This window comes from Oxyura jamaicensis, chromosome 1 (genome assembly GCF_011077185.1).
Source record: "Oxyura jamaicensis isolate SHBP4307 breed ruddy duck chromosome 1, BPBGC_Ojam_1.0, whole genome shotgun sequence".
NCBI classification, from domain to species: Eukaryota; Metazoa; Chordata; class Aves; order Anseriformes; family Anatidae; genus Oxyura; species Oxyura jamaicensis.
This window is the reverse complement of record NC_048893.1, coordinates 143,902,549-143,915,860: the sequence shown is the minus strand read 5'-3', so window position 1 is coordinate 143,915,860 and position 13,312 is coordinate 143,902,549. Positions and strand designations below refer to the sequence as shown.

The 13,312-nt window shown below is 39.1% G+C and overlaps 1 protein-coding gene across 5 annotated transcripts in view; it reads right to left on the bottom strand.

The window, feature by feature from the left end:
- Nucleotides 1–13,312, bottom strand: part of ARHGEF7 (Rho guanine nucleotide exchange factor 7) — a 118,959-nt gene that overhangs the window by 53,013 nt on the left and 52,634 nt on the right. For 4 of the 5 annotated variants that reach the window (XM_035318168.1, XM_035318177.1, XM_035318194.1 and 1 more), the window contains 3 exons: nucleotides 7,699–7,787; nucleotides 1,312–1,406; nucleotides 924–1,019 (listed from right to left, as the gene is read on the bottom strand). In XM_035318168.1, the coding sequence (XP_035174059.1) occupies nucleotides 924–1,019; nucleotides 1,312–1,406; nucleotides 7,699–7,787 (280 nt within the window). Of the gene's footprint in view, nucleotides 1–923; nucleotides 1,020–1,311; nucleotides 1,407–3,788; nucleotides 3,928–7,698; nucleotides 7,788–13,312 lie in introns of those variants that run through there. The other variant, XM_035318204.1, reaches the window with a different exon arrangement.

Genomic DNA, 13,312 nt, shown 5'->3' with positions numbered 1-13,312 from the left:
TGCCCCATCCCTGGAGGTGCTCAAGGCCAGGCTGGGTGGGGCCTCAGGCAACCTGGTCTGGTGGGAGGTGTCCCTGCCCATGGCAGAAAGAGTGGAACAGGATGATTCTTTATGCCCCTTCTAATCCTTAATGTCCCTTCTAACCCTTCTAATCATTCTAATCATTCTGTGATTCTATGAGAAGGATACAACCAAGGTTAAGAGCAAGAACTACACTTTCAGTGGAGTTTCAACAGTAGACAACTGTTAGGACAAGCAAATGTGATGCTGACCTTCTTTCTTGCACCCCCAGAGTGCAGAGATACAAGAGATACAAGCTAAAAAATATTCAACTACCACTCACCTAACCTATGGTAGGAAAACAGGTTCTCTCATTCTTCTTTCCCTTCTTGCTCTCTCTGCTTCATATATAGTACACTACAAGCATAACTGATTTTACTATTTATTTTGTTCTTTCTGCCTATCCTACATGCTTCTCCCAGCACGTTTGTTGAAGACCAAAAAATATTAAGCAAAATCTTTCTGAGTCCTTCATCCAAGTCACTTCCCCTGGCCTCCACTGTTCCATCACAGTTTAAGATCCCTTCATTCTCTTATTCTCTTAATCACCTAGAAATTCCAGCCTCCAAAATAAAAATTACCACTTTTTTTTTTTTTAACACCTTCCTACTAGTATGCAATTCATGGATATTTATAAATTGTTTCCAAACTATTTCAAAACTTGCTTCCTCTGCGATTGCATTCTAGGCCCAACAGCTATCTGTGCAAGCGGGTGGCGATTATCCAAACGTCACTTTTTTGTTGTAGCAACTATTGTTACAACGAGAGGAACAGTTTCATCTCAAACATTAACATACATAACAAGAAAAGTGATAATATTTGCTTGTTAGAATTTTTCAGTATCTGGTACGCGTTGTACTTACTTGGTGCATTCTTCTAAAGACTGTACAAGCATTTGTTGGAAAGAACTTATTTCTTCCAGGTTTCCCATTAAGTATGAAGTGTTTGCTGAGTTTAACCTGGAGCCAAGGTAAATAAGAGGTGTTTAGGTTTGCAGTTATTGACTAATTGTGCTTTAATAAGATCTACAACCTTAAAAAGAAAAAGCTTCTTTGATAAGATCAGGCTGTCCTAGTCAGCAATCAAACAGAATAAAAGGAACCTGAAACAGGAATCCCTGCCTCAAAGATCTCACAGTCCACACAAGAAAACATACATTATCACTAAAACTGAAGTTTCAACCACATAAACCCTCCCCAAAACCCAAGTGATCTTCAGCCTTATTTTAAAGGCCAGAACAAACTCACATACTTTTCACTAGCTTGTAATGGTCGCAGGTAGTTTGAAAGCATTGTCTGTAGCTCCTTAGCGTATTCGTTTTCTGTTTCTAATATATTTTGTAGCACCTACAATAAATGACAATTGCTAATTGGTATTTTTTTAAGAGATACTTCAAAAGGTTCAACCTGTTAACAGTTTTAAAACAGACAAAAAATTACTTAGCACTGGGTAAATTTAAAAGAAGGTTCCTGTATGAAAAAAATTAGTATCAAGAGAAAAGCATTAAATACTATATATTTATGAAACTCCCAGGAAAAAATACGCACATACACACACGAGCCATCCTTCAGTCACATAACAAAAAAGCGCTAACAGTAATGCCTTATGCTAAAGCAAGTTTTTATTGTAAAAGTAGAGAGAGCTATACAGAGTGCTCTTCCAGAGCAAGGAGTTGTGCAACTGCAAGGAGCAATTCCTCCTGTGTACTGCAAAACACTCAAGGATCAGAGAATGGCAAAACACATTAGAAGTCGTAAAAGAAACAAACAATGAGTGTTGTTTTCTCAGTCTCAATTACAATTCAGAACAACTTATCTTGCTGGCTAAGTGTTCACGTACTCAGAAAGTGAAAAGGTCGGATTTATAAATACCAAATAACCATGAACTTTACTTAGCAAAATTCTTAGCCTCGCTGCATTCTTTTTAAATGGGGATGCCTAAGCTTCAACTATGAGTGCAGTAACGTACAGTACCACAAGAAAATTACAAGTTTATAAGATACAGCACACACTTGCTTTTTGGCTGAATATAAATCAAACAACTGGAATACTCCCAACTGTGTACAAGGAAGCATTTTACTGGGCCATCTCCAAGCAGTCTGCTTTAAGACATCCTCCAATGTATTCACATCAAATTCTAATGTGCTTTGAGCAACAAATTATTTTTTGTCTTCAAAAAGTTAATGACCTAGCAGGGCAATCGTCAGAATTAAATGCAGCTCCCAGGACAGAGTAAACTTCGAAAAGTTTTTATAATTTATTGCTCATAAACCACACCAGAAACCTTTTCATTCTGGTACATGCCATATTTGTCAAGCCTACAGTAATATCTCATTTCAGCATTTATAGTAACGACTGTAATTGAGTGCATTATTCACTGTTCTAGTCAATACTCTTTCTTAGGAAATAAAAAAAGCCATTCATTCCTAAATGCAAACCTGATGAAATAACTTTAAATAGTTCAGTATGTCAATGAAGAATTCACTGTTCCTTTCATTGGTGTCATTGATTCTGCTTATTCCTTGAATGGTTCTATTCATTTGGAGAAAGAGAGAGACCACTTTTGAGTTCATTCTTTTGTTGGAAATCTGAACCGAAGATTAAAATGTCTCCATTCTCTGCTAAACACGATGACAGAAGAATGTCACAGAGAAAGCTATAGCTGTTAAATAGAAAAATTCAGCATAAACTACAATATGGGTGCACAATTTATTAAAAAAAAACAAAAGCCTTTACCATTTAGACCAGAGGGAACCAAAAAACTAAATCCATATTTGCACTGATCATAAAACAAATTAAATCCCTACTTTCTAACACAAATATAATACAAAAAAGTCAGTTGTTGAAATGGAAACATGTAAGTTCAAAACTAAATGCAAGATGAATCTTTTCCAAAAGTGCTTTTCCTACAAAAATCTCCCAGACAGAAGTCATTATATAGCCATCGGTTGGGAAAAGGAGACAAAACCAAGGACAAAAATGAAATATATTGACAAAGCACTGAACACTATCAGAAAACATTCAAAGATGAGGGGGGGAATTGCTAGGGATCTTGAAGGACAGATCCATTTTTGCAGAGAGTATTTTCCATCCTTTGCTATAAATAGCTGTCTGAAAAGGCTGAAATGAAAGCTGTTTCATGTTTTAAAACTCTTTTTTCTCTCCTTATTTGGATTTTTATTTGAGGGTTTTCTTTGGAATATGTAAAAGGCAGGAGGAAAAAGACTTAAAGGATGGGGAAAAAAGAATGAGAAAGCTTCAAAAGTAAGAGCAGCAACTTGGTAAGTTACTGGAATAAAGAAAATAAATGTAACTAAATAAAATGATGCTCCAAAGCCTATACACAAAGCACTAGATACTTCTTTACATTATTCTAGGAGTTCACAGCATTGCACAATACTTTAGACATGCACATAGCTCTAAATACCTCTTAAACCAAATCTGTTTTCCCTTTTTTACAAGCACGGTTTCCACTCCATACAACAATCTTTTACTTTGAAAGTGTTTTTAAGAAGAATAATCTTGCTTACATAGTTCTACAACGTCAGCTTTGTGACCTCTCGCATCCTTCCAGCTTCACTTACCTACCTCACGCAGAAGCTTTGAGGATAAAACGCTTGGGCTGCGCTTTGAAGCGATAAGCGCTCAGTGTTGTAACTCAGAATTTTGGCACCAGAGCACCCTTACATTCCTCATATCCACATCTCGCCCGCGAGCTCTGATAATCACCTTTCTTCCCTTTCCTGCTTTCTGCGTGTTCTGGCTGCTGCAGGACCCCATGAGACCTCCAAGACCTTGTTTCCACAACTCCACCACAACATTTGCGCAGACAAGGCTGGGTACCAAAAGAGCAGCATTGAAGTGGCAGCTTTTACAATCCCTAACGCTGATGAATGGCAGGCACAGAAAACTGAGCTCAGAGAGCACAAGCTCTCTCAATCACAAGGCATGGAAAATTCAAGCATGGTGTCACACAAAACACCAGTCATCTCTCTACGGCAAAAGCTAGCACCCAAAAATGGATGTAAGTGACCTACACAAAGCTGGTCACCTTCCACAGAGGGAGAGGAGGCAGATTTCACAGCTACACTTGGGCACGATCCTGTAGTGCATTCCCATTTTATGCAAGTAGTAAGGCACTCAGCTGAAACACCCCATTCAGCAATACAGTGATCAACGCATAATTTTGCTGGATCACAGAAGTCAGAGATTATCCTTCCTAAAAAACAGGTCCTCAAGAAGGGCAATGTCGATCAGCACATAAGCATTCCGTATCTCAAGGCTCCTCAAAATTTTTCATGAGCTTTGATAAATAAAAACACTTGATCCAACTTGAAAAGTGTGACCTCAAAAGGCATGCTCTGTTTTCAATCGCTTATCAAATACTTAAATGAAAAATGAAGTCATCCAAATGCTCACACTGTAGAGAAAGTTGCCCATTTTGTTACCTGCTTTTAGAACAGCTGCCTGACCTCCAGGCACTTGCCTTGTAAGCCGAGGTAACAATTTTATTTGGGACACCAAGTTTTAAACTCTCAATGGATTAACAGGTAAAAGTGCCCTGTACTCTCTGCAACACCTAGTGCAAGGAGCAGCTAATAAAGCACACTGAAATAAACACCTAGGTGGTTGGGATTACAAACTTCAGATGGAGCTACGTGAATCCACAAAGACAGAACATGTTTACAAGGGGGTAAAGAACAAAATACAGTGGTGAAAGCAGTCTCATCTTCCTTAAATGCAGCACGCCATTAGCCTATGCAGTTATCTCCCCAGAAGGGGAGATTAGCAGAGCCTTCCCTACACCCCTTCCTGAGCTTCCTCTGAACTGCCTTTTGATTCTTTTTCCTCAAGCTGACCGATGCACCCACAGCTGCTGCCTGCACCACAAATCTCTCCCTAGAAAAAACAGCAATAAATAATCATGAGGTTTACATACGGAGGAATACAGTCACAACTTAAAAGTAGGAAGGAATCCCTGAGTACCGGTCTCAAAACTGGAGTGGCTGTCAAGAGAGACCTTAACACAGCTTTTAACTTAACTCAATCTACAACCTTTCGGCTACAGTTGCTGTGGGTTTATCAGGAACTACCCTGGTCTTGCCTTAGTCTGGGCTCAATTTTTTTATCGGTGCAGAATGATGATAAAACATCAAGCTCAGGGAAGCCCCACGTCTGTGAGAAGGATCAGCTATAAGAAGCTAAAGTTGCAGCTGACATAGCAACAGAACAAAACCTCACCTCACAGTTTAAACTGTTTGAATGTTAATCTACATATAAGTATCACTATGTATTTCATAATTACTTAAAATCATTATCTTGTAGTTATATTGCCAATGCAAGCACTTATTTTTTTTTTTTTACGAAAATGTAGATGCCAGCTATCCTAATTTAGGTTTTAAGAACAGCAATAAAGTCTTACCTCCCTGAAACAAAGCACATGCTATAACAAAGCCTCATTCTTGAGACAAAAATAACAACATGATCAGCTTAAAAATCTGGGGCATTTGCTACACTGTGGAAAAAAGGTGAAAACAAGATAATTATCTAGTTGACTGCAAGCAGACTGAAGAACACTACTCTAGGGTCATCTATCTTATGATGAATGGGTCATTCTTCTACCCCATGACATAACGTCAACAGTTAATAGATAGCTAGCACTCAGAACTGTGGCAATCTTATTACATCAGTTGAACACACCAAGGTAGCTGTACCTGAGCATGGTGAAAAATGACCTAAGAGCACGATGGTCACCAAGGTCATTATTTATCATTTAAAAACAAAAAACACAGACAACTTTAAATGCAGCTATGGCTAGCTGTTTCCAGAACCGGATAGTAACTCTAGCCTCCACGATAACGACAATAAGTTACTCAGGGAACAATTATGAAAAGCAAACAAAGATATTACTTCAAAATTGTAATTTAACCTCCTTAGCTATGGTTTTAGGCAAATTCAAACATTTATTTCCTTTTATTTTCACTGAAGTACACTGTTACCCCCAAAATTGGCTTAAATTATTAAATAAAAAGTGCAACCACCAGTTTGCCAGTGTCCAAAACGAATTGAATCTTGAGTTTTAACTAAGCCCAAATTTAAAAGCTGCCACTGTTACTTTACTATCACATTATGTATATTTATTATTACTTTTTGTAAAGTTTGGATCTATCAAGAGAAACCACATATCATATTTGAGTGATATATTTACTACTGACTTTTTTTTAAAGCCTAAAGAGAGCTGCCAACTTATTTTACCATTTCAACATAGATTTATATTAAATGTAAGTAAGAGCATCATTCTACCTATGGAAGCAAGTAAATCCTCTCCTTGCTGCATTCACTTCACCTTACTTGAAGGGAAAAGTTAGGCTTCAACATCAAAACAGCAGTAAAGAGAAGACATCTTTGCTACTACACACTACAGCAACTTTGAAAAAAGCTTACTATGTGAAAAGACTATAAAGAGATACAATGAAAAAATAAAAATAAAAAGGAAAAGCTATCTGATATTTTGTTGCTGGATGCAACACAGTAAGAGCATTACTTCCTGCAATTTGAAGGAATGGGCCTGCACAGGTATTATTCATTGTGACTAGCAGGTGGTAAATACAGTAGACAAAGAATCACAGCCTTTCATTTACCAAGGCATTATGGCTGTTGGCAGAGGCACCATATGAGTGGGGAGGAGCAGGAGTTTGCTTCAGTGTTTTCAGTGAGGGCCCAATATGCAAAACTGCTCTGTTCTTCCAGGTGGTTCACGTGATTTATGCCACAACCAGAAAAGATGAAAGCATAAAATGATGCTTCATGATCCTGCTAAAAGCTGACAAATAAAACAAGCTTAAAAAAAAAAAAAAGAAATGGGCAACGGAGTCAAAGAAAAATGAAAGAAAAGCTTGTGCTTTCTCTTTACACCAGCAGGGAGCAGTGGTTAACAAAAAGCGTCTCACTGTTTTTGCTTCCCAAAGTATCTTCTGTTAGTAAACAAAGGTTTCTCAAAATGATTACAACAGGATTAAAGATAATTTTGGTATGTTTCTTACATGCATTTACTAAAGATATAAGGGTACTAGACTAAAGAATCCTCAAATGCATTTTAGAGGCTGATTCTGGCTACACAACTTCTGCTGTAACATCGATCGATTAGCGTAAGGACAAGGTTCCCAAAGTTCATTATTGAGTTGATTCATAGGCGTAAGTAAATACAAAGACAGCAAAATCATTGCAAATGTTCAATGCCTTCTACAACAAGTAGAAAATATTCTTAATCATTTAAATACACCAGAATTCCATTAATTCTTGGTGATCAGGGAAGAGTGACTGCGTATTTGGGTGGGGATGAGAGGAGAAAAGGGAAGATAACAGCTAGCCAAGCACGTAAAATAAGCGTAATATATCTTACAGTAATGCATATTATTCATTCCAGACTACAATTTTGTATCACACTTAAAAATCCATATGCATGATATTCCATTTAACTAACAGTGATATTGTATATAGAGAATTCACAAAAACCCCTATCTAGTTGTGGCACTAAGGGTCTGTGAGTTTGCCCGTTTCTTTGTAGCAGTAAGAGCATTTAGTGAAATGAGGTTCTACTCTATATAAAAGCACGCAAGGAAGAAAAAGGATCACTCACCACATTGTAATAGCTTTTGTTGATTGCAGACGTATCGAAGCCTTTAGGTGGACTCTTCAATGTACCTGATTTGGGGGAGACTGGCTTTTCTGAAATAAAAGGTATTTTTGTGTGAATTAGGTGCAGTTTCATAGCTCAACACTAGAGGTCAAACAAACTGCTTTCAAACAGTTACAGTAAGATACAATGAAAATAATGCTTCACTGAGAAATGCATATACTGTGCTTGCAATTAGTGGTAAAGAATCAAAACAGACCATATGTTCACAAGGAATGACATGGTAGCCTCAATGAAGGCAAACAGAAAATTCTCAATTCTTTTTCTTGGAAACAGAAAAATCAGGCAATAGAATTACCTTTTCAAATTTTGTTTTAATAAAAGAACAAACAAAAATCATCACAGACTGTGATTAAGAAGTGTTTTCTAAAGACCATGTGCACTTTCAAACAAGAGCTTTGGTATCAATTTAACAAACTCAGTAAAAGCAACTCACCAACCAAAGGTCAGACATACCAAGGTGGGACGTGACCCTTGGTCTCATTGAAACAGAATCAAAACACTGCACAAGTAGGAAAGTGACTTACCAGATCAGAGTCGTTTTAAGAAGTCTTTTATTATTAATGAAGTCATAAAATATGGTTATGTACTTGAGAGCAGTGCCCATCATAACAACAAATGTAATCCTTAGGGTAACGGACACCTACCTGGGCAGCCTGCTCTCAGGATCCTGCTTTGCAGGGGGGGTGGACCCGATGATCTTTCGAGGTCCCTTCCAACCCCTACAGTTCTGTGATTCTCTGTAATCCCCTAGTGAGTCTACCCCTCAGTTACACATGTTCTTCCTGGCATGGCAACATGCCTTCAAGATCAATCCAACAGCCCTGAAAGCTGAGTGCTGGCTCCCAAGATGGAAAGGCACTGAAAAGACACTTCGAAATCCTCCCCTCTCCTCCCTACCATTCCTCTAGCGTGATCACAGAGGAGCAAACACAAAGGGAGACAGAACCAGAAGTGTCAAGCTTCATGCCGGAGAAACAGAAGGTAAGACTTACAGTATCTCTTTTTGATCTCTGACACTTGACCTAGTGCACAACCAAGCGAAGATGCTTGTGAGACTGTATCTATCAGGACACTATGGTGTTTTGGGTTGCTTTAAATAAGCAGGCTTGTCTAACATGCAAACATCGGATACGTCTTTTAGTTGTATGCAACCCAAAAAAAGCATCGCAAAACACACCTACTGAAAGTTTCACCTTTATTTTAAAAGCAAGCTGCTTTTTTCAAACACATTTTAATAAACATACATGAATAATTTAACTTTAGTTCACCTGATACCTCAGGCCTTTAAGAATAAATTATGCAAGTCTCATATAGTTGTTGCCTTTACAGCAGAAAGCCAGCCAGCCACGTTAAAGGACAGCTGTGGGAAATTCCCATTTCAGTAAAGCCGACCAGGAAAACAGCATCACAAGCAGAGACAATATCCTTTTGGTTAAGATCCCAAGGCCCAGAGTCAGCCATAAGTTGACACACAGCACAACAACCATCAGCTCCCCCAGTTATCCAGCTCAGAATACTGATGCTCTGCACATGCTCTGCTACACAGCCAGGTAATCCCAAATGACAGGACTCTTGCCACCCAAAAACCCCAGCTGACTGCCATTAAACATACCGTGCAAAAGAAACACCTAATGCTGTGCATACAGCTACTCATATATGTATTAAATATATGCTACACATTCAAGGGACAATCACAGCTTGCTTCGTTGTACTGAATGATGGAAATGATGATGTTTGTATAAACTTGGTGATTTACTTTCATTCTCTGTGGGAACCCTCAACTGATCCTACGATTTATAGCGACTTTTAGGTCCAACACAAACCTAGAGTTACATTAATCACACGCCAAAAAGTGTGAAAGGACAGACCAGACAGCCTGATATGCTTGAGGAAGAAGGTAAACACCTGTCACTGAATTCCATCAGAATACAGAAGTCTGACCCTTGCTAGTCTGGAAGGAGTTGGCTGCTCATAAAATAGGGGCTCTTCTTCCAGTTACTTTGTCATCTTAGAGGGTGTAAAAACATATCTATTTCCCTAACATTATGCTTCTGTCCTAAGCTGCTGAGGACAGTAGATTTTTGCTGAAATATACAGTTGTTTATGTTACCAGCTGTTCAGCTGCATCAGTTATCCAGAAGAGAGACAAGAACAAATTCAGGTTTAAAAAGAGGAAACAAAAAAGCATTACACATTAGAACCATTTTGCCTGAACAGCCATAATCAACACTCTGCTTTTAAAATGCAAAGGCCATTTCTATTGTGGAAACACAGAATTAGACACAGCAAATCAGTCCATCTGTCTGTCACGTCTGGTATTCTGCCTCCAAGCACTGCCTTGCTTCACAAGGAGCAGTCTTGTTGCAATTAGCTTATTACATAGCACATCACAGAGGAGAAAATCCTGATCTTGCACATAAGAAATGGCTTTTCTCAGCAAAAACCAAGATAAGTGTCACTTATCACCGTTCACGAGAGAACAGCAGAGTACTTGCACTAACATACAGCATAATTCAGTCAATGTTACAAGCAGGTGTCACCCCCAGCCAAAACGCTGGGAACACATAAAGGTCTTAAATCAGGGAATCCACAGGTTTCAGAAGCATTAGCAAAGCCCTGGCACCTTGCCCGTGCCAACACAAGCGCTGTTCCTCAAAGCACTGAAAGCTGCAGCTTCCCAAGCGTGACCTAAGCCAGACACCCAGCTTTCCCACACAAAAGGCTCTTCCCTTCTGCCTACTTTTCTCCTCGTCCCAATGTAAACCTGCCAAATTAGCACTGAAAACGCAGCAAGAACACATACAGCACACGAGCAAATCCGAAACAAACAAGCACCTGCTCAAGCACTACTCTCGTCTATTTTTGCCTGTAGAATAGCACTTGACAAGAGAACAAAACATCCCTCCGAGCATACATGGGTGGGGAGAAGAAAAGCAGCACTCTTTCCTTTTTTTTAATTATTATTTTTAAAGCCGAAAGTGTGTTTGTCCTTCCCTTGAGCACCGTAGAATGGGACCAGCAGATACGCTTTACTCTTCCACTATACCCTGCCTTTTCCCATGGCCCAATTCATTTATTTTAAAGCCATCCGACTAGAAGAACTATTACCTGATTTGTACTGGGCCTGCTACCCACAGAATCGTCAAGAGAGCTTAACAGAAGAGAAGCCAGACGGTAATAAAACATTAATTTCATTGAAGAATTAGAAAAAAGCGTTCGCAAAACCAAATGTCTTTTTTCAAAGCTGTATTAGAGTCTGCATAATCATGCCATTTAAATGGGTTACAATGTTAATACCCAGAAAGTCACCATGTCATTTTTTGTTATTATTTTTTAAACTGACTAACTAATGGCAGTTGCTACGTAAGTGCTTCCCAGTCTGGCTAAATGCTATTCTTTTCACAAGTTAATTCTCAAAACTCAGTCTCCTTATCTCTCTGCTGTGCAAGCCAAAAGCAGCATTACAAGGTAAGACTCCACCTAAACCTTCACATTCCCTCCCTGCTCTATATAAGAGAAAAAAAAACATTCATTAAGGCCACACTGTCAAATACCTAAATCTTCTGCCCTGTCATGTGCAACATCACAGCAGCATGAAAATTTAAAAAAAAGTGTTTCAAAATACTTCTTGATTAGCAATCAAAGAACACTTAGAAAAGCAAGATGTTACAGAGCTTGAAAAGGGAACTGTAAGCATGCTCACAGAAGATGGAGAGAGAAGTGGACTGTCTTTTTTTGATCCTTACAGTGTAGGCATATATCTGAGAAGAAACTACTACTACAGTTTCTTTTATTTGGAAGTTTGACCATAAGCACAAAATTTCAAACAAATCCTCTCTTATCCATTCCAGAGAAAAGCAACACAGAGACAACAGCAAAATAAATTTGAGATGGGAAAGGATTTTTATTTCCACAAGATTTATAGTCATCGTTCAGCCTAAGGAAACTAAACACCATACTTTGCTCAAAAAGTTCATTATCTTTTCTACAAACACTCGTAATGAGCATCATACATGTACCCCCACTCTGTGCTGGCACTATTTGAACCAAGCACACATTCCCTTCCCCAAGGGAAGTGAGCATGTGAGAGTGCTCCAAGGCGGCGAGCAGTCTCACAGAAGCCAGAGGGAGCAAGCCCTTGTAGCACTCACTGGGAACATGCCTACGGAGTACAGGGAGAGGAAGAGCTTAGCAGCAAGCTCTTCTAATGGCAAGAAGTCAAAGTTAAACCTGGAGCAGTTCATCTCAGCCCCAGGGAATCAGGTATCAGACAGGGCTGCAAGGACTGGCAAGAATCCAAGTGGACTTGGTACTAACCTTGGCCTCACAGCTTTCTGGCTTTCCTGCTTAGGAAAGTAACTTCACCCAAGTGAAGTATTCTTGAAAGACTAAAATAACCTTAACTTCAGTTGCTGGCAGCTTTTGGTTCTCATATATTCACTGCTAAAAGTTACTTCCATTGTGGAGCCTTCCTGCTGACCCCAGTTCAGTCTCAGGAGTCGGACGACATCAGAACTGATGAAATCCAAACAAGATTTCTGCAGCATTCTTTTAAATGAGTACAATAGGAAAAGATAACCAGCCTGTCCAAAAGACTGGTACAAAACTACAGACAAGAAAAAGCATGCTTTGGGAATTGTTTTTCAGGATAACCCATCTGAGAGACCTCTGAAGAACATTAAAGCTATGTCTTTATATCCTGACTATGCCTAAGAGGATCTAGTTGACAATGACAGAGATACACAGATCTAAGACTCCAGCATTCTGAAAACAGGGACTGAAGACAGCATAACAAGGAAGGAAGAAAGATAATGCAACTGGGAAGAAAGAACAAGTTTAAAAACTGAGTTTTAACCTCACAGCTTGAGTTAGCAACCAAGCATCTGTCTGGCTGTCTAAAAAAAAGTCATGCCAATGTTTTTCGCACGGCCATAAAGAGGTGTTTTGATTGGAGCTATGACAAGGTACACAGCGGTAAAGCTTCTCAGAGCTTCACTGAGTAGTTACAAGAGCAAAAGGGTTGTCCCCAATCTCTGAAAGCAAGCAGAGACAGGGAAGAAACAAACAGTAGATCACATCACCCACATCAACATCCTGGTAAATTAAAAAACATGGTTAGTTCTGATATTTAGTTGTGAAGATGGCATTTACAGAAGGCATCTTCACTATGTGATTTTCTGGGTATCTTTGGTGTAAGAGTGCAACCTGTACAAAGACAAGAGCAAGGCATGTGAACAATAAAGGGAAAAGGTATCACAAATACTTCACCTTAGGAAGCTGTCTCTAATCTAACAGAGTAGATTTTGCTGTAATTCAGGATATTTCCTGCAGGAATCATTTGCTTTCATTTCCTTCAAAGTACTAGAACTGTGTAGATTTGTTTTTTTTTTGGGCGGAGGTGGCAGGGGTGGCAGGAAATCCCACACTATTTAAGCCCGAAGTACCAACTGAAAGCGTATCAGTGTCAGAGCCAACGTCTAGCATTCTAGAAATTCAGACTGAGGAAGTCAGAGCAGCCCAACTGCAACTGACAGAAGGCAAAAGAACGTGGGAG